A 22,376-nucleotide genomic window follows, 5' to 3' on the forward strand; every position below is an offset into this window, starting at 1 on the left:
GTTACAGTAGGTTGTAGTTCTGTAGCTGTGGTTTATCTCTCCTGTAGTTACAGTAAGTTGTAGTTCTGTAGCTATGGTTTATCTCTCCTGTAGTTACAGTAGGTTGTAGTTCTGTAGCTGTGCTTTATCTCTCCTGTAGTTAAAGTATTTTGTAGTTGTTCTGTAGGTGTGGTTTATCTCTCCGGTAGTTACAGTAGGTTGTAGTTGTTCTGTAGGTGTGGTTTATCTCTCCTGTAGCTACAGTAGGTTGTAGTTCTGTAGGTGTGGTTTATCTCTCCTGTAGTTACAGTAGGTTGTAGTTCTGTAGCTGTGGTTTATCTCTCCTGTAGTTACAGTAGGTAGTTGTAGTTCTATAGGTGTGGTTTATCTCTCCTGGAGTTACAGTAGGTTGTAGTTGTTCTGTAGGTGTGGTTTATCTCTCCTGTAGTTACAGTAGATGGTAGTTGTTCTGTAGGTGTGGTTTATCTCTCCTGTAGTTACAGTAGATTGTAGTTGTTCTGTAGGTGTGGTTTATCTCTCCTGTAGTTACAGTAGGCTGTAGTTGTTCTGTAGGTGTGGTTTATCTCTCCTGTAGTTACAGTAGGTTGTAGTTGTTCTGTAGCTGTGGTTTATCTCTCCTGTAGTTACACTAGGTTGTAGTTGTTCTGTAGGTGTGGTTTATCGCTCCTGTCGTTACAGTAGGTTGTAGGTGTGGTTTATCTCTCCTGTAGTTACAGTAGGTTGTAGGTGTGGTTTATCTCTCCTGTAGTTACAGTAGGTTGTAGTTCTGTAGGTGTGGTTTATCTCTCCTGTAGTTACAGTAGGTTGTAGTTCTGTAGCTACAGTAGGTTGTAGTTGTTCTGTAGGTGTGGTTTATCTCTCCTGTAGTTACAGTAGGTTGTAGTTATGTAAGTGTGGTTTATCTCTCCTGTAGTTACAGTAGGTTGTAGTTGTTCTGTAGGTGTGGTTTATCTCTCCTGTAGTTACAGTAGGTTGTAGTTCTGTAGGTGTGGTTTATCTCTCCTGTAGTTACAGTAGGTTGTAGTTCTGGAGATGTGGTTTATCTCTCCTGTAGCTACAGTAGGTTGTAGTTGTTCTGTAGGTGTGGTTTATCTCTCCTGTAGTTACAGTAGGTTGTAGTTGTTCTGTAGCTGTGGTTTATCTCTCCTGTAGTTACAGTAGGTTGTAGTTGTTCTGTAGCTGTGGTTTATCTCTCCTGTAGTTACAGTAGGTTGTAGTTGTTCTGTAGCTGTGGTTTATCTCTCCTGTAGTTACAGTAGGTTGTAGTTGTTCTGTAGCTGTGGTTTATCTCTCCTGTAGTTACAGTAGGTTGTAGTTGTTCTGTAGCTGTGGTTTATCTCTCCTGTAGTTACAGTAGGTTGTAGTTATGTAGGTGTGGTTTATCTCTCCTGTAGTTACAGTAGGTTGTAGTTATGTAGGTGTGGTTTATCTTTCCTGTAGTTACAGTAGGTTGTAGTTCTGTAGCTGTGGTTTATCTCTCCTGTAGTTACAGTAGGTTGTAGTTGTTCTGTAGCTGTGGTTTATCTCTCCTGTAGTTACAGTAGGTTGTAGTTGTTCTGTAGCTGTGGTTTATCTCTCCTGTAGTTACAGTAGGTTGTAGTTGTTCTGTAGCTGTGGTTTATCTCTCCTGTAGTTACAGTAGGTTGTAGTTCTGTAGCTGTGGTTTATATCTCCTGTAGTTACAGTAGTTTGTAGTTCTGTAGCTGTGGTTTATCTCTCCTGTAGTTACAGTAGGTTGTAGTTGTTCTGTAGCTGTGGTTTCTCTCCTGTAGTTACAGTAGGTTGTAGTTATGTAGCTGTGGTTTATCTCTCCTGTAGTTACAGTAGGTTGTAGTTGTTCTGTAGCTGTGGTTTATCTCTCCTGTAGTTACAGTAGGTTGTAGTTGTTCTGTAGGTGTGGTTTATCTCTCCTGTAGTTACAGTAGGTTGTAGTTCTGTAGGTGTGGTTTATCTCTCCTGTAGTTACAGTAGGTTGTAGTTCTGTAGCTGTGCTTTATCTCTCCTGTAGTTAAAGTATTTTGTAGTTGTTCTGTAGGTGTGGTTTATCTCTCCGGTAGTTACAGTAGGTTGTAGTTGTTCTGTAGGTGTGGTTTATCTCTCCTGTAGTTACAGTAGGTTGTAGTTATGTAGGTGTGGTTTATCTCTCCTGTAGTTACAGTAGGTTGTAGTTATGTAGGTGTGGTTTATCTTTCCTGTAGTTACAGTAGGTTGTAGTTCTGTAGCTGTGGTTTATCTCTCCTGTAGTTACAGTAGGTTGTAGTTGTTCTGTAGGTGTGGTTTATCTCTCCTGTAGTTACAGTAGGTTGTAGTTCTGTAGCTGTGGTTTATCTCTCCTGTAGTTACAGTAGGTAGTTGTAGTTCTATAGGTGTGGTTTATCTCTCCTGTAGTTACAGTAGGTTGTAGTTGTTCTGTAGGTGTGGTTTATCTCTCCTGTAGTTACAGTAGGTTGTAGTTCTGTAGGTGTGGTTTATCTCTCCGGTAGTTACAGTAGGTTGTAGTTGTTCTGTAGGTGTGGTTTATCTCTCCTGTAGTTACAGTAGGTTGTAGTTGTTCTGTAGGTGTGGTTTATCTCTCCTGTAGTGACAGTAGGTTGTTGTTCTGTAGCTGTGGTTTATCTCTCCTGTAGTTACAGTAGGTTGTTGTTCTGTAGCTGTGGTTTATCTCTCCTGTAGTTACAGTAGGTAGTTGTAGTTCTATAGGTGTGGTTTATCTCTCCTGTAGTTACAGTAGGTTGTAGTTCTGTAGCTGTGGTTTATCTCTCCTGTAGTTACAGTAGGTAGTTGTAGTTCTATAGGTGTGGTTTATCTCTCCTGTAGTTACAGTAGGTTGTAGTTCTGTAGGTGTGGTTTATCTCTCCTGGAGTTACAGTAGGTTGTAGTTCTGTAGGTGTGGTTTATCTCTCCTGGAGTTACAGTAGGTTGTAGTTGTTCTGTAGGTGTGGTTTATCTCTCCTGTAGTTACAGTAGGTTGTAGTTGTTCTGTAGGTGTGGTTTATCTCTCCTGTAGTTACAGTAGGTTGTAGTTCTGTAGGTGTGGTTTATCTCTCCTGGAGTTACAGTAGGTTGTAGTTGTTCTGTAGGTGTGGTTTATCTCTCCTGTAGTTACAGTAGATTGTAGTTGTTCTGTAGGTGTGGTTTATCTCTCCTGTAGTTACAGTAGATTGTAGTTGTTCTGTAGGTGTGGTTTATCTCTCCTGTAGTTACAGTAGGCTGTAGTTGTTCTGTAGGTGTGGTTTATCTCTCCTGTGGTTTCAGTAGGTTGTAGTTGTTCTGTAGCTGTGGTTTATCTCTCCTGTAGTTACAGTATGTTGTAGTGTTTCTGTAGGTGTGGTTTATCTCTCCTGTAGTTACAGTAGGTTGTAGTTGTTCTGTAGGTGTGGTTTATCGCTCCTGTAGTTACAGTAGGTTGTAGGTGTGGTTTATCTCTCCTGTAGTTACAGTAGGTTGTAGGTGTGGTTTATCTCTCCTGTAGTTACAGTAGGTTGTAGGTGTGGTTTATCTCTCCTGTAGTTACATTAGGTTGTAGGTGTGGTTTATCTCTCCTGTAGTTACAGTAGGTTGTAGGTGTGGTTTATCTCTCCTGTAGTTACAGTAGGTTGTAGTTGTTCTGTAGGTGTGGTTTATCTCTCCTGTATTTACAGTAGGTTGTAGTTCTGTAGGTGTGGTTTATCTCTCCTGTAGTTACAGTAGGTTGTAGTTGTTCTGTAGCTGTGGTTTATCTCTCCTGTAGTTACAGTAGGTTGTAGTTCTGTAGGTGTGGTTTATCTCTCCTGTAGTTACAGTAGGTTGTAGTTGTTCTGTAGCTGTGGTTTATCTCTCCTGTAGTTACAGTAGGTTGTAGTTGTTCTGTAGGTGTGGTTTATCTCTCCTGTAGTTACAGTAGATTGCAGTTGTTCTGTAGGTGTGGTTTATCTCTCCTGTAGTTACAGTAGGTTGTAGTTGTTCTGTAGGTGTGGTTTATCTCTCCTGTAGTTACAGTAGATTGCAGTTGTTCTGTAGGTGTGGTTTATCTCTCCTGTAGTTACAGTAGGTTGTAGTTGTTCTGTAGGTGTGGTTTATCTCTCCTGTAGTTACAGTAGGTTGTAGTTGTTCTGTAGGTGTGGTTTATCTCTCCTGTAGTTACAGTAGGTTGTAGTTGTTCTGTAGGTGTGGTTTATCTCTCCTGTAGTTACAGTAGGTTGTAGTTGTTCTGTAGGTGTGGTTTATCTCTCCTGTAGTTACAGTAGGTTGTAGTTGTTCTGTAGGTGTGGTTTATCTCTCCTGTAGTTACAGTAGGTTGTAGTTGTTCTGTAGGTGTGGTTTATCTCTCCTGTAGTTACAGTAGGTTGTAGTTGTTCTGTAGGTGTGGTTTATCTCTCCTGTAGTTACAGTAGTTTGTAGTTGTTCTGTAGGTGTGGTTTATCTCTCCTGTAGTTACAGTAGGTTGTAGTTGTTCTGTAGGTGTGGTTTATCTCTCCTGTAGTTACAGTAGGCTGTAGTTGTTCTGTAGGTGTGGTTTATCTCTCCTGTAGTTACAGTAGGTTGTAGTTGTTCTGTAGGTGTGGTTTATCTCTCCTGTAGTTACAGTAGGTTGTAGTTGTTCTGTAGGTGTGGTTTATCTCTCCTGTAGTTACAGTAGGTTGTAGTTGTTCTGTAGGTGTGCTTTATCTCCTGTAGTTACAGTAGGTTGTAGTTGTTCTGTAGAAAGTGGTTCAGCTCTCCTAGGCCTGTAGTTGTTCCATTTGGACTGTGGTTACTGTAGTTGTGTTGTGGTCTCTCCAGACGTGCTGCAGATGATGGGCCGTGCAGGCCGCCCTCAGTATGACGACCAGGGCAAAGCTGTGATCCTGGTTCACGACATCAAGAAAGACTTCTACAAGAAGTTCCTCTACGAACCCTTCCCTGTTGAGTCCAGGTGAGAGGCTATCCCCTGGCTTTGTGGTGACCCTACATAGTGAAGGCCATTGCTACAGCTTTTCACTTGGTCTCTGTGCATTTAACATTGTAAGGGGAGAAAGTCATCTCTCCTTCACTTCCACCTCTTCCTCAGTCTCCTGGGTGTGCTGTCAGACCATCTGAATGCTGAGATCGCTGCAGGGACCATCACCTCTAAACAGGATGCTATGGACTATATCACCTGGACGTACTTCTTCCGCAGGCTGGTCATGAACCCCAGGTAGGTTTTGATTTGTTTTTAACTTTTTATAACAATTCATCACGAAACAATTAACCCCAAGTAGGTTCCTGTTCCCAGGTTTTTCAGAAATTCTGGTTGTGAAGTTTCAGTAATTTTGGAAGATAATTGACTGGCTACAACATTCTGATATGGCGACTAATGACCAGTTCTCTCTGAAGAACCTCGGAATAAGAAATTAATATTTATTTTTTCCTCTAATGGTAGAAGCAGGCAAAGGCTACATGTCTTTCCAAGAAATGTCAAGCTTTTTTTTTGTCAGTGTGAGTACATTATAACTATTAATTAATTCAGCTGAGTAGTTACCGGTGAATGCTTGGGAGACAAACAATAGCTGGTGTTCATGGCAGCACCATGGAAACCACAGGGTCATCTTTAGGAAACAGGGTCATCTTTTGAACTCTCACTATGTGACATCACACACCAGGGCTACGCACGCACGCACGCAAGCAGTACCAGAGTATCACTTATACCCAGAGCACTCATTAGGATTCAGTCCTGATAACCTCTCTAGCAGGGAAACCTACTGATAGCCTGAGGCCAGGTGCATCAAATCAAAAAACAAATCAAGCTTTATTTATACAGCACATTTCAGACATGGAATGCAATGCAATGTGCTTTACAGGGAAAAACGCCTGAGGAAAAGCAAAAGATGTTTTAAGATCTATTTTAAATATGTCCACCGTTTCGGCCCTACTCAAGTATTTCATTTATATTGCTTCAGATATTGGTATGTAGGCCAAACTGTTCTCTTTCCAATCATATGTGACACATGAATTGTCTATTTTTTATATTCTTCTATATATTCCTTGTTAATATTAATTGACTCCCTATTCGCCAGTCTCTAACGATCTGCTTGCACCTGTTAAGCCTGTTACGCACAGCAGGTGCCTGAAGTACTCGTCTTCTTAATTTGTTTGCACGGCACTGATGAAGGCATGAGGCCGACACATATGCTCTGTTCCTTTTTTTTTTTCATTAGCACTTTCACTTTTTATATATTTTTGAGGATTGATTAAATTAATTATACTATGTTTGCATCTCGGCCTCCTTGGGTTATTCCTTTTCATGGTTTTGAGGGCTTTTCGTGGTACCTTTTGAACTCTACAGATATTTTCTCTCCCACGCACTGGCTGCCTTCCATTCTAGCCTGTGCACAAACCCTCATACTGGTTTTCCACAGTTTCAAACCCCGTCACGTTCTCTGGCAGGCTATTCCAGAGGCTGAGGACATAACTAAAGGCTGCCTGTCCATGCCTCTTTGTCATAGGCTTGGTCCTAGTATAGTTAAAAGGCCAGTGCCAGAAGACCTGAGGAACCTACAGGGTACATAACTTAAAAGCATGTCTGACATGTATGGGGTGCACGATCTTGGATTTATTTAAAAACCAATGGTATAATCTTAACATGTATTTTTTAACTCACAGGCAGTCAGTGCAGAGACCTTAAAACCGGTCTAATGTGTGCTCTCCATCTGGTCTTGGTCAGTACCCGTGCTGCAGCATTCTGTATGTTTTGCAGTTGACCAATGGCTTTCTTGGGTAGACCAGACAGGAGAGCATTACAATAGTCAAGTCTGCTTGTAATAAAAGCATGGATGAGTCTCTCTGTATCAGCCTGAGAGAGAAACTGCCACACTTAAAAAAATTAAATATAATAAAAACTTTTGTTCACATTCCTAATGTGTGATTTGAAATTTAGTTAAGAATCTAAAATAACACCTAGGTTTTTTACCTTGTGTTTTATCTGTGTTGCCCGTAAATTAAAATGTGCAACTAGATTCTCTCTCTGTGCTTTGTCTCCAACAATAGGTACCTCAGTCTTGTCTTGATTTAGCTGGAGAGAGTTGTGAGCCATCCAAGTATTTAAGTCACTAATACAGTCTAATAATTTATCCGTGGAGATAAAATCCCCTGGTGAGAGAAATGCAAAGTTGTGTATCGTCTGCGTAGCAGTGAAAAATCAATGTGCTTAAAATAATAGTGTGAGGACACGCAGCTGAAAATGTCATTTAAATAATGAAAGCCCTGTTATTTGAATGTTTCATTCCATTTGGATCAGTTGTGGGTCTACTCTCGATATTCTAGAAATGCACAGTAGTTAGAAATGCACAGTAGTAGGCCAGTCTGGCTGTAGTCTATTTCTGATACTGATGCGCTGTCTGTTGCCGATCATCATTCTCCTTAGTCGTCCTATATAGTGTGACTACATAGGTCTATGCTCCCAGCAGGCCCAGTTATTCAGGAAAGCGTAACACCAAGCAGCTATTTCCTCGACCTAGAACCTAACGCTTCAATATAGCTAAAATATGCAGTACCAGTCAAAAGTTTGGACATTGTAGAATAATAGTGAAGGCATCAAAACTATGAAATAACACACTTTTCCCAGAATGGTGTTCCCCAAAAATTTCTTACCAAATCGGTTTGAACCCAGTAACACAGCCCCCAGCTCTGAAAGAGAGAGAGAGAAAAACTTGCCACTCACTCCCTTACCAAAGAAATCAGTAAACTAATCTCAAGGGCCTTTTTACACTCCACTAGTTTGACATCATACAAGTTCCAGGAAACACATTTTAGTAGTGTAAAGAGACTGATATAGATTCAATCTCTCTCTCCCAAACCACCTCCGTAGATAGTGTGGGACACATCTACACCACATACCCCCTTCTGAGTGGTACAGCGTAAAGATAATGGCTCTCCGGCGCCACATTTATCTGCAAGAATTCCCTAAATTAGGGGAGACCAGGGCTAAATGTAACAAATGTTTGCCGGAATTTTTACTACGATTAAATGTCAGGAATTGTGAAAACTGAGTTTAAATGTATTTGGCTAAGGTGTATGTAAACTTCCGACTTCAACTGTATAGTACGGAATGTATTTAAAATGTATATAGAGTGCATTCGGAAAGTATTCAGACCCTTTCACTTTTTCCACATTTTGTTACGTTACAGACTTATTCTAAAATGTATTCAATTGGGTTTTTTCAAATGTATAAAAAAAACAACATTTACATTAGTATTCAGACCCTTTCCTCAGTACTTTGTTGAGGCACCTTTGGCAGCGATTACAGCCTCGAGTCTTCTTGGGTATGATGCTACAAGCTTGGCACACCTGTGTTTGGTGAGTTTCTCCAATTCTTCTCTGCAGATCCTTTCATGCTCTGTCCGGTTGGATGGGGAGCATCGCTGCTATTTTCAGCTCTCTCCAGAGATGTTTGGCCACTCAAGGACATTCAGAGAATTGTCCCGAAGCCACTCCTGCTTAGGGTCATTGTCCCGTTGTAAGGTGAACCTTCACCCCAGTCTGAGGTCCTGAGCGCTCTGGAGCAGGTTTTCATCAAGGATCCTGACTAGTCTCCCAGTCCCTGCCGCTGAAAAACATCCCCACAGCATAATGCTGCCACCACCATGCTTCACCATAGGGATGATGCCAGGTTTCCTCCAGATGTGACGTTTAACATTCAGGCCAAAGAGTTAAATCTTGGTTTCATCAGACCAGAGAATCTTGTTTGTCATGGTCTGAGAGTCTTTAGGTGCCTTTTGCCAAACTCCAAGCGGGCTGTCATGTGCCTTTTACTGAGGAGTGGCTTCCATCTGACCACTCTACCATAAAGGCCTAATTGGTGGAGTGCAGCAGAGATGGTTGTCCTTCTGAAAGGTTCTTGCATTTCCACAGTGAACCTCTGGAGCACTGTCAGAGTGACCATCGGGTTCTTGGTCACCTCTCTGACCTAGGCCCTTCTCCCCCGGTTGCTTAGTTTGGCCAGGAGGCCAGCTCTAGGAAGAGTCTTGGTGATTCCAAGCTTCTTCCATTTAAGAATGATGGAGGCCACAGTGTTCTTGAGGACCTTCAATGCTGCAGACATCTTCAGATCTGTGCCTTGACACAATCCTGTCTCGGAGCTCTCCAGACAATTCCTTCAACCTCGTGGCTTGGTTTTTGATCTGACATGCACTGTCAACTGTGGGACCTTATATAGACAGGTGTGTGCCTTTCCAAATCATGTCCAATTAATTGAATTTACCACAAGTGGACTCCAATTTGGTACAGTGTATGGTTTATAATTTGACCTAGTGATGGCCTTGTTCTAACCGGCTCATCAAAACAGTGTGCAATAAGTTGGGCTATTGTATTAGTAGCTAGCTATATTGCTATAAAAGTATTGGTCTACATTCTAGCTAGTCTCCATCACTGATAAAAGCAATATTGGCTCCCAACAAAAAGCTTTGTGGCCAGCTGTTATATTGGTCATCTAGTAGCCAGCTAGTGTGCATACTTGTAAACATGACAGCTTGGTCGTTCCAACTGTTGTTTAGTTAGCTAGCCAGATTTTGTGTACAGTAGCTAGCGAACTACCCAACATTTTCACTTCAGATAATGAGGTTAACAAAAAACTGATGAAAGGTAGCTAGCATAGTTACAGATACTCTTATCTTTGAAACAACATTGGAAACAATTATCTACAGTTGCTAATAGTTACCGGTAGCTACCTAGCTAGCTAGCTTTATTGGTCCAGGGAGTAGGTTAGCTAGCCTCTAGCTTCAACGGTAAAACTCCAATATTACCACTGATCTCTCTATTCATCTTTGATCATTCAATTCCATTGCAGAAGATGTGGGGGGAGTGTGGATGGTCCTCCGCCTTGTCCTACCGACCTAGCTGTGCTGTGCTCCATAAGTTAGCGATTAGCAAAGCTACCCTGACCCTGGCTTTTTGGTGTGTTTACAATTTGCCAGAGACCGTATGAGTGCCAGAGACCGTATGTGCTGTGCACACGGAGGAAGGTGGAGATATGCACACCTGATTAATCAATATTTATTAGGAGCCATATGTCGGTGTTGAGGGTGGAACTAGGACAGGAATTAAGTCGTAATAGTGACGCAAACTTAATCTGGAGGGATCTTTTAAGTATACCAATTATCAGTTCACTAAGATGCTAAATATAGTTGATATTCTATACAGGGTGTTTCTGGTCTATCTGAATAACTAAGAGCTTAAAAGCCACCAAACCTTAGTTAGTGATTACACAGATGATTTACAGCCACAACAGCACTCTGTCTCCCTGCAACAACACATGTACACACATGCAGGAACGCACACACACATACATATACAATACATACATACACACTCTCTCACACACACAAACACTGATCCTCCTCTAATGGATGGCTGGATAGAAGGAAGCACTGTACTCCAGAGACATCTGCTATGCGTTGAGGACGAGGATTCCAGAACATTCCAGACTGTTGGCATTGACACGGCTGTCAGCCCACATTTACCGCTAAGTCCTGACCCATGCCTCCCAGACCATACATACATACAGTTGAAGTCGGAAGTTTACATACACTTAGGTTGGAGTCATTAAAACTCGTTTTTCAAACACACCACAACTTTCTTGTTAACAAACTCTAGTTTTGTCAAGTCGGTTAGGACATCTACTTTGTGAATGACACAAGTAATTTTCCCAATTGTTTACAGACAGATTATTTCACTTATAATTCACTGTATCACAATTCCAGTGGGTCAGAAGTTTGCATACACTAAGTTGACTGTGCCTTTAAACAGCTTGGAAAATTCCAGAAAAATATGTCATGGCTTTAGAAGCTTCTGAAAGGCTAATTGACATAATTTGAGTCAATAGGACGTGTACCTTTTGGATGTATTTCAAGGCCTACCTTCAAACTCAGTGCCTCTTTGCTTGACATCATGGGAAAATCAAAAGAAATCAGCCAAGACGACAGAAAAAAAATTGTAGACCTCCGCAAGTCTGGTTCATCCTTGGGAGCAATGTCTAAACGCCTGAAGGTACCACGTTCATCTGTAAAAACAATAGTATGCAGGTATAAACACAATGGGACCACGCAGCCATCATACCGCTCAGGAAGGAGATGCGTTCTGTCTCCTAGAGATGAAAGTACTTGCGAAAAGTGTAAATCATCCCAGAACAACAGCAAAGGACCTTGTGAAGATGCTGGAGGAAACGGGTACAAAAGTATCTATATCCACAGTAAAACGAGTCCTATATCGACATAACCTGAAAGGCGGCTCAGCAAGGAAGAAGCCACTGCTCCAAAACCGCCATAAAAAAGGACGACTACGGTTTGCAACTGCACATGGGGACAAAGATCATACTTTTTGGAGAAATGTCCTCTGGTCTGATGAAACAAAAATAGAACTGTTTGGCCATAATGACCATCGTTATGTTTGTAGGGAAAAGGGGAGGCTTGCAAGCCGAAGAACACCATCCCAACCATGAAGCATGGTTGGCAGCATCATGTTGTAGGTCCTTTGCTGCAGGAGGGACTGGTGCACTTCACAAAATAGATGGCATCATGAGGAAGAAAAATGATGTGGATATATTGAAGCAACATCTCAAGACATGAGTCAGGAAGTTAAAGCTTGGTCGCAAATGGGTCTTCCAAATGGACAATGACCCCAAGCATACTTTCAAAGTTGTGGCAAAATGTCTTAAGCACAACAAAGTCAAGGTATTGGAGTGGCCATCACAAAGTCCTAACCTCAATCCTATAGAAAATGTGTGGGCAGAACTGAAAAAGTGTTGGTGAGCAAGGAGGCCTACAAACCTGACTCGGTTACACCAGCTCTGTCAGGAGGAATGGGTCAAAATTCACCCAACTTATTGTGGGAAGCTTGGGGAAGGCTACCTGAAACGTTTGACTCAAGTTAAACAATTTAAAGGCAATGCTACCAAATACTTATTGAGTGCATGTAAACTTCTGACCCACTGGGAATGTGATGAAAGAAGTAAAAGCTGAAATAAATATTTCTCTCTAATAATATTCTGACATTTCACATTCTTAAAATAAAGTGGCTATCCCAACTGACCTAAGACAGGCAATTTTTACTAGGGCTAAATGTCAGGAATTGTGAAACTGAGTTTAAATGTATTTGGCTAAGGTGTATGTAAACTTCTGACTTCAACTGTACATACATAGACACACACACACACAACACACATATTGTGTAAGTTGAAAACACACCTTTGGTTAAAAGATGAAAGTTTTTAGCACCATTCAGTTATACTTAAAGCTCTACATATCCTTTCAGCCTGTCCTATTTTTTTGATAAATAGTTGGTTTAGTATCGGCAATATCAGGTGATTTATGGGTTAGATATGTGTACCACCCAACAACACATTGTCACAGCTGTATTTTATACATGGCCAATTGGCCATCTGATCTGTCCTGCAATCCCTGGAGACGGTCACCTTGTCACCGGCCATTACTCATGGAGACATGATTGACTGGAGAGGCTTGTATCCAGTGCTGCTACACACACACACACACACAACATAAATGTGTTTGTGCAGCATCAGGAGTCTAATGGTGATGATTCTAATGGACATGACTTAATCAGACAGCCCATAACACTCTCTCTCACACACACACTCTCTCACACCCCAGTAAAGAGCAGTGAAATGTGGTCAGCAATAAACGCATTGGCTGCTGGGCTGTGTTGACATGTGGAGTGATGATAATGATGTCCATACTTAACATTAAACCCACATTAAGTATGGCCACCGCTCCCCAACTGCTGTTTCCGTTTCGAAGCTGCATTATTTTACAATGGGCTCAGTGTTTCTCCCCCCGCCCCACCCCTCCTCTGGTTTTCAACAGAACAACAGATGATTGTGAATGATAATCATGGGAGGATTGTTTTATGCAAGTGTAATGTGAGGAGTGGGCTATGTCAGTGAGTGGTTCCATGTTTACATACATTATTATACATCAGTATGGAGGCAACTGTCAAATTACCTTCATTAAGCATCCTTCTACCTGTTAACTGAGCCATTGGTATTCATCCTCCATCTCTCTTGCACACGCTTGTTCTCCATCTCTCTCTCGTTCTCTTCTCTATCTCTCTCTCGTTCTCTCCTCTCTCTCTCTCGCTCTCTCGTTTTCTCCTCTATCTCTCCCCCTCTGTTTCATTCTCATATTATTTCTCCATTTATTCTCCTCTGCAGATGACCTGTAATAGCTTGAACTCTTCTGCTTGAACTCCTCTGCATGCTGTATAACCATATAAACATCTTTCATAGCACTAACTTTAAAGCTTTACACACACGCACCCAAACACACCTATACACACACCTACACACACACACACACACACACCCAAACACACCTATACACACACACCCAAACACACCTACACACACACACACACACACACACACACACACCCAAACACACCTACACACACACACACACACCTACACACACACACACACACATACACACACACACACACACACACACACACACACAAACACACCTACACACACACACACACACCCCCAAACACACCTAAACACACACACACACACACACACCCAAACACACCTACACACACACACACACACCCAAACACACCTACACACCCAAACACACACAAACACACCTACACACACACACACACACACACACCTACACACACACACACACACACACACCTACACACACACACCCAAACACACCTACACACCTACACACACGCAAACACACCTACACACACACACACACTCAAACACACCTACACACACACACACCCAAACACACCTACACACACACACCCAAACACACCTACACACACACACCCAAACACACCTACACACACACACCCAAACACACCTACACACACCTACACACACACACCTACACACCCCCACACACACACACACACACACACACACCCAAACACACCTACACACACACCCAAACACACCTAAACACACACACACACACAGACACACCCAAACACACCTACACACACACACACACACCCAAACACACCTACACACACACAAACACACCCAAACACACCTAAACACACACACACACACAGACACACCCAAACACACCTACACACACACACACACACCCAAACACACCTACACACCCAAACACACACAAACACACCTACACACACACACACACACACACACCTACACACACACACACACACACACACCTACACACACACACCCAAACACACCTACACACCTACACACACGCAAACACACCTACACACACACACACACTCAAACACACCTACACACACACACACACAAACACACCTACACACACACACCCAAACACACCTACACACACACACCCAAACACACCTACACACACACACCCAAACACACCTACACACACCTACACACACACACCTACACACCCCCACACACACACACACACACACACACACCCAAACACACCTACACACACACACACACACCCAAACACACCTAAACACACACACACACACAGACACACCCAAACACACCTACACACACACACACACACCCAAACACACCTACACACACACAAACACACCTACACACACACACACACCTACACCCAAACACACCTACACACACACACGCAAACACACCTACACACACACACACGCAAACACACCTACACACACACACCCAAACACACACACACCCAAACACACCTACACACACACACCCAAACACACCTACACACACACACCCAAACACACCTACACACACACACACACACACACCCAAACACACCTACACACACACACACACCCAAACACACCTACACACACACACACACACACACACACCTACACACACACCCAAACACACCTACACACACACCCAAACACACCTACACACACACCCAAACACACCTACACAAACCCAAACACACCTACACACACACACACACACACACCCAAACACACCTACACACACACACACCCAAACACACCTACACACACCTACACACACCCAAACACACACACACACACCCAAACACACACCTACACACACCCAAACACACACACACACACACACACACACACACCCAAACACACCTACACACACACCCAAACACACCTACACACACACACAAACACACCTACACACACACACACACACCCAAACACACCTACACACACCTACACACACACACAAACCCAAACACACCTACACACCTACACACACACAAACACACACACACACACCTACACACACACACACACACCCAAACACACCTACACACACACACACCCAAACACACCTACACACACACACTCAAATGTCATTTGTCATTAGAAGTTAATGAAGCTCATAGTTGTGTGCACTTATGGCCATGTCTCATGTGGTAGCTCTTACCCATTAGAGCTGCTGAGCCATGCATGGAAGACGTTTTGGCTGTGTGTTGTCTTAGCTCAGCAAATACTGTATGTCCCAAAACCTGGGAATCATTTTGTGATGAGGGTATTTTGTTTGTTCCAGGCTGTGGGCTGGCATGGCCCAAGGGCAAGGCTCCTCTAGACCTATAGTTTGTCTAAAGTCTTAATAATTATCTGTTACCTCAGTTTTACCCCTAAAACAAACCCAGAGAAAACAAACAGGCCTATTCTGTGCTATTATTGATGCTTATGATGGTGGCTTTTGATCGATGTGTGCCGTTTATTCTGTGTATTGATTTTTATGTGCTAGCTAGAGAATACACTGTGTGTGTGTTGATAATATATGTTATCTGTATAGATGAAGTGTATCTGTGTTAGTGTGGGGAGCATGGAGTCGTTACTATGGTCAGCACAGGGTTATGAGTAAATCAATAAGCAGTAAAAACATACATATATTACAGACTCCCCATAGACTCCTTTAATACTGCTGAGTTATTACTGCCACTGGCCACATCTTAAACATGTCCAATAGTATTATCTGTTTTAGCATAACTTTGCAGCGGCTACAGAGGGTTTATTAGAGAGAAGGGAAAGGTAGAAAAGCATTGTATGACGTGTCAGCTGTTTCCTTAAAGATGGACTCTTTTTTAGGGACTTTTAAAGGATTTTCCTTGCTCATGTGGTGTTTTGGACCTATCAGAAGTCACTATCAGAAGTCACTTGATTTGGGAGTAATAGTCGGGAACTAGATATGAAAATGATATAACGTTTCAATTTACTCTATTAAATAGCCTAAACGTGGCTGCTGCTTTTTATTTGTCTGTTTCCTAAATGTTATATATAATCTCTCTTCCTAGTTTCTGTTACATGTACACTACCGTTCAAAAGTTTGGGGTCACTTAGAAATGTCCTTGTTTTTTTAAAGAAAAGCAAAAAAAATTGGTCCATTTAAAATAACATCAAATTGATCAGAAATACAGTGTAGACATTGTTAATGTTGTAAAGGACTATTGTAGCTCTAAACGGCAGATTTTTTATGGAATATCTACATAAGCGTACAGAGGCCCATTATCAGCAACCATCACTCCTGTGTTCCAATGTTGTGTTAGCTAATCCAAGTTTATAATTTAAAAAGCTAATTGATCATTAGGAAACCCTTTTGCAATTATGTTAGCACAGCTGAAAACTGAACTTCTTTAGACTAGTTGAGTATCTGGAGCATCAGCATTTGTGGGTTCGATTATAGGCTCAAAATGGCCAGAAACAAAGACCGTTCTTCTGAAACTCGTCAGTCTATTTTTGTTCTGAGAAATTAAGGCTATTCAATGCGAGAAATTGCCAAGAAACTGAAGATCTCGTGCAACACTGTGTACTACTCCCTTCACAGAACAGCACAAACTGGCTCTAACCAGAATAGAAAGAGGAGTAGGAGGCCCTGGTGCACAACTGAGCAAGAGGACAAGTACATTGGAGTGTCTAGTTTGAGAAACAGAAGCCTCACAAGTCCTCAACTGGCAGCTTCATTAAATAGTACCCGCAAAACACCAGTCTCAATGTCAACAGTGAAGACGCGACTCCGGGATGCTGGCCTTCTAGGCAGAGTTTCAAAAAAAAAGCCATATCTCAGACTTGCCAATTAAAAAAAAAATGAAGATGGGCAAATGAACACAGACACTGGACAGAGGAAAATTGTAAAAAAGTGTTATGGACAGACGAATCTAAGTTTGAGGTGTTCGAATCACAAAGAAATACATTTGAAAGAAAAAATGAAGATACTGGAGGAGTGCTTGACGCCATCTGTCAAGCATGGTGGAGGCAATGTGATGGTCTGGGGGTGCTTTGGTGGTGGTAAAGTGGGAGATTTGTTCAGGGTAAAAGAGATCTTGAAGAAGGAAGGCTATCACTCCATTTTGCAACGCCATGCCATACACTGTGGACAGCACTTAATTGGAGCCAATTTCCTCCTACAACAGGACAATGACCCAAAGCACAGCTCCAAACTATGCAATAACTATTTAGGGAAGAAGCAGCTGGTATTCTGTCTATAATGGAGTGGCCAGCACAGTCACTGGATCTCAACCCTATTGAGCTGTTGTGGGAGCAGCTTGACCGTATGCTACGTAAGAAGTGCCCATCAAGCTCTGCAAGGCTGTAATTGCTGCAAATGGAGGATTCTTTGATGAAAGCAAAGTTTGAAGGACACAATTATTATTTAAATTAAAAAAACATTACTTATAACTGTCAACGTCTTGACTATATTTCCTATTCATTTTGCAACTCATTTCATGTATGTTTTCATGGAAAACAATGACATTTCTAAGTGGTCCCAAACTTTTGAACTGTAGTGTAGGTCTAACCGTGGTTATGTGTTGTCCAGTTACTACAGCCTGGATGACATCAGCCACGAGACCATCAACAAGTACCTGTCCAACCTGGTGGAAAGGAGTCTCCGAGACCTGGAGTGTTCCTACTGTATGGCGATAGGAGAGGTAGGGGAGTGTTTGTTGTACGACGTGTGTGTATGTGCACATGTATTCATATTAATTAATTTGGCAGTGTGAAGATATAAGGCACACAGGTACATACCGAGGGAACCATTGTGGTTTGTGTTGATAGATTTAACATGAATCGCTACAGTTGACCATGTCTTCCCTCCTGTCTTCCCGCCCCTCTTCCGCTTTGTCTTCTTTCCTCTCCGTCTTCCTCCCTGTCTCCTCTTATTTTCCTCCCTGTATCCTTTCATCTCCTCCACCCTGTTTCTTCTCCTCTCTTTCTCCGTCTCCTCCTACGGTCTCCCTCCCTCCAGGATGATTGCACCATTGAGGCCCTGACGTACGGTCGTATCTCCTCCTACTACTACCTGAAGCACCAGACAGTCAGGATGTTCAAGGAGAGGCTGAGGGCTGACCTGCCCATCCAGGACATCCTCTCTGTCCTCACGGTATGTCTGACTGCCTGCTGGGAATGACCACAGAACATGATGACATTGTCTTCATCAGGGCATCAATCTCCTCTACTATAGACTGTCCTGGACTAGACTGTCCTGGGCATCTGGACTACATGCCCTGGGCATCTGGACTGCCCTGTGCTGTACTAGACTAGGCTTTACTAGACTAGGCTGTACTAGACTGTACTCCAACACGGTGGGACTACAGCAATTGAATAACATTTCCTTTTCTAAATGTTTGAGTGTGTAGTTTATTCTTCTAGTCTATTGGGAATTGTAAAGGCCGATGTCATTTGTTTACCATACTATTGTGCATCTACATGTGCTTCTCCCATTGTATTCACATTGAGAGAGAGAGAGACTACTGGACAGTATAATAGGTAGATAACCATGATTGAGGTCTAGATCTCAGTTCTGTCAAATTAACACCTCTTATCTGGGCCTCATTAACTCCCCTCATTACTCCTGGGTCTTTGTTCTCCTCCATTTGGTTTTCTTCCTCTTTTTCCCTGTTAATAGTGAATACCTATTCCTCCTCTCCCTCTACTCCCTGTTTTAGTCTGTTATTCCTAGTGAGGCTGTTGATTGGTGGCTGGTAATTGGTGGGATCATTAGGACACAAAGTGGTTTCACATCTCTCCTCAATGTCGGTCGTAGCTGTGTCAGATAACCCGTCGTGCCCCCTCCACCTTCTGACCCCCCCCCCCCCCCCCTCATGATGGCTCTCACCCAGACATTTCGAAGAGATGGGAAGGTGAAGGATCATAGATTATAGAGGAACTGTCGGGAAAGAAATGTGTTAAATGCAGAAAAGATTTAGACATTAGCTTCCCCTCTTTTGCTCCCACAATGCCCCAGCCAGCCCCCCCATCCCTTGTCCACTCCCCCAGCTAGACCTCCCCCCCCCCCTTTGAAGCTCTACTATTTCCAATTCTTAAAGTTCACAAGGGACCTACTATAGACACACACACACTGGAAGAGTATGTGGAAAAAGTATGTTTCTCTTTCTCTCTTGCTCTTCCCTCTCTATTTCTCTCCTGTGCTTTCCAACCTTCTCCTTTCCCTCCCTCCCTGTCTGTAAATGTCAGTAAAGCGAAAGTGTGCAGGAGAGATGGATGGAGGGAGGGAGGCAGGGATGGGTTGCTGGATGGAGTGAGTAGGGGAGTTAGCAGTTAGTGTGTTGTGATGATCTCTGTATAAAGATCTATTGTCTTTATCCCCTTCACATCTGCATGCAGACACTAAACCACTGCCATATCAATCATTTTTGTCCTGTTTTTCCCCTCATCATTCCCCCTGTTTCTCAATCCCCCTTTTTTCTAACACTGCATCTCTCTGCTGATGGATGTCAGCTTAACAGTCCAGAGCAGGGTAGGCCCAATGACAAATGTCTCCGCTGGTCCTCTGTTGATGGAAGTGCGTTGGGGAAACTTAACGTACTGCAGTGAATTAGAGAAACACAGAAAAAGAGCCATGCGTGTCCATGCATCTGTGTCCTCTGAACAAGCGTCAACACAGAACACACCGTCAGCACTAAACACAGCCCGATTGATAGGGCATCATGGTTTTATATTAGACCAAATGGTTTTATACTAGACCAAATGGTTTTATATTAGACCAAATGGTTTTATATTAGACCAAATGGTTTTATACTAGACCAAATGGTTTTATACTAGACCCAATGGTTTTATACTAGACCCAATGGTTTTATACTAGACCCAATGGTTTTATACTAGACCCAATGGTTTTATACTAGACCAAATGGTTTTATATAGCCTATACATATCCTATGAGGAGTGAAGAATAGAGATGTGGGTAGACATTTAGACATTCCACCTAGACTGAGTGTTTGGTTGTTCGACATCGGCCATTCACAGTTTAGCACAGAGTCTAACAATATGGAAGAGAACCACCACTGTACATTGTATCAAAAAATCTACTTTATATTGTGGAAAATTGCTGTGTAGTTGCTGACTGTTCATAGGATTTTATGAGCAGGTTTGGACAGTTGTAACTTAAGGTTTCTTCATTCGCTGAGAGGTTTTGCTCTTAAATATATTTTGGGGGGACAGCTCTCTTGGGTGAGGGGAGCCAGTGATCCTGATGCAGCTGTTTTAACGGAGATGACTGAAACAAAGGATCTTAACCACAGAACCACAGCAGGGTACTAACAACCTCCTCGCTTACTTCCATCTCTCTCCTTCTCTCTTTTTCTTTATATCCACCTCTCTCTTTCCCCTTCCCTCCCTCCCTTCTCCAGGATGCTGAGGAGTACGGGGAGCTGCCCGTCAGGCACAACGAGGACCAGCTGAACAGTGAGCTGGCTCAGCGTCTCCCCCTGCAGGTCAACCCCCACAGCTACGACAGCGCCCACACCAAGACCCACCTGCTGCTGCAGGCCCATTTCAGCCGCGCCCAGCTGCCCTGCTCCGACTACGGCACCGACACCAAGACCGTGCTGGACAACGCCATACGCATCTGTCAGGTTAGTGGCTGACTGTGTGTGTGCAAGATCTGCTGTGTAGGTTTATGTACTGTACCACACACTACATCCCTCTGGGTACATCCACCGCCCTGCTCCTTTCTGAACAGTGCACCTCTGAAATACTTCCTCTGTTTTCTTGTCCTTTTGTTTCCATCACAAAGAACAGCTTGCTTTCATACATCCCAGAATGGATCCTCTCTCTCTCAGCCCTGGGATTCAGACCCTGAGCACATTTCCATGTGTCAGTCAGTCAGAGCACCAGTACTCAGATGTTCTGGGTGGAAGAAAGCTCTTCCCTGTTCATTCAATAGGGGAAATGGAAGGCTTGTCTAAAGACACAGAGGCAGTTTCTGCTTAGTGCTTGGAGCCACTTTGTAGCGTGATCAGGACAGAGTGCAGTAGAGGTGACATAGGGATGACATAGAGAAGAATAGACAGGGCTCTAAATTAATGTTTTTATTGGTAGCACTGGTGCTCCCAACTTTAAAAAAAAAAGTTAGGAGCACAACATAAAATCTTGAAGCACCAAAATATATATATTTTTTTATTGATTTAGATATAGTATATTGGGCCTATATGAATTCTAGCTACTTTTGAGGCACATGTTGTGGTATATAACTAATATTTAACCCTGTAAGACACTTGTTTATTGTCAAAAGCTAAAATGTTGATACAAAAACTTGTCATTTAAATGACAAAGTGTTTAGGCTGGTGGGGTTTCTGTACTGTGTGTGTATCAGAGTTTGCCAAATAAACGACCACTCGAATGGTACAAATCATCAAGATATATCATTTTTTCAGGTAAGTCTACTTTGCAGTTAACATTTAATTTTGAAAGTTGTTTGGAAAGCCATTAGAAATGACTGTTTCGGCGTCGCTAACTGGCTACACGAAGTTACGTCTTCAGAAAGTTGAAGGAAAAATACAAATCACTGATGCATACTTGAAAATTCAATATTCTTTACTTTGGATTAAACAAATAGGTTTTGGATTGAAGGAATCTACGCTAGGGCACTCAGAAACAACTGCACAGTGAAGCATGTCATTACAGCCATTATTATCTGGCCGATTTTATTTTTTTATTTTTTTATGGTTGCACTGGTGCTCCCAAAATAAATGTCAGATCGCACAGCAAAATATCCAGCAGCATGTGCCACCAAATGGTTGCACTTTAGAGACCTGGGCATAGACATGTCATGGAGGTGTCATGGAGGTGTCTTGTGTTCAAACTATTTCCATTTCAGTGTGATAATGGATCAGGATATGTTTTTGCTGTTATTGATAAATTCTGCCTTTTTTAAAAGACAAAGGCAAATACTGTATCTATTTTGGGTCTCTGGCTTCCTAGCATGAAAGTGTTGAGTGTGATGAGGAAGACAGTCATGTTTGATCACAGGACCTCACAGGGACAGCACGGCTTTAACAAGACAGACTGCACTGTCTGCCACTAACCTAATCACCACACACACACTTACTGCTGATAGTTCCAGTACACACACAATACACACACACACACAATCTTAGAATACACACACACATAATGTGGATCCTGACCGGCAGGAGCCCCTGTCACTC

General features: G+C 42.6%; 1 protein-coding gene across 2 annotated transcripts in view; it reads left to right on the top strand.

The window, feature by feature from the left end:
- LOC129857329 (activating signal cointegrator 1 complex subunit 3) overlaps positions 1-22,376 on the top strand; it is a 155,619-nt gene that overhangs the window by 127,622 nt on the left and 5,621 nt on the right. For both annotated transcript variants that reach the window (XM_055925461.1, XM_055925460.1), the window contains exons 34-38: positions 4,762-4,894; positions 5,030-5,155; positions 17,747-17,858; positions 18,176-18,310; positions 20,577-20,801. In XM_055925461.1, the coding sequence (XP_055781436.1) occupies positions 4,762-4,894; positions 5,030-5,155; positions 17,747-17,858; positions 18,176-18,310; positions 20,577-20,801 (731 nt within the window). The remainder of the gene's footprint in view (positions 1-4,761; positions 4,895-5,029; positions 5,156-17,746; positions 17,859-18,175; positions 18,311-20,576; positions 20,802-22,376) is intronic.

Source organism: Salvelinus fontinalis, chromosome 6, assembly GCF_029448725.1.
Source record: "Salvelinus fontinalis isolate EN_2023a chromosome 6, ASM2944872v1, whole genome shotgun sequence".
Lineage (NCBI taxonomy): Eukaryota > Metazoa > Chordata > Actinopteri > Salmoniformes > Salmonidae > Salvelinus > Salvelinus fontinalis.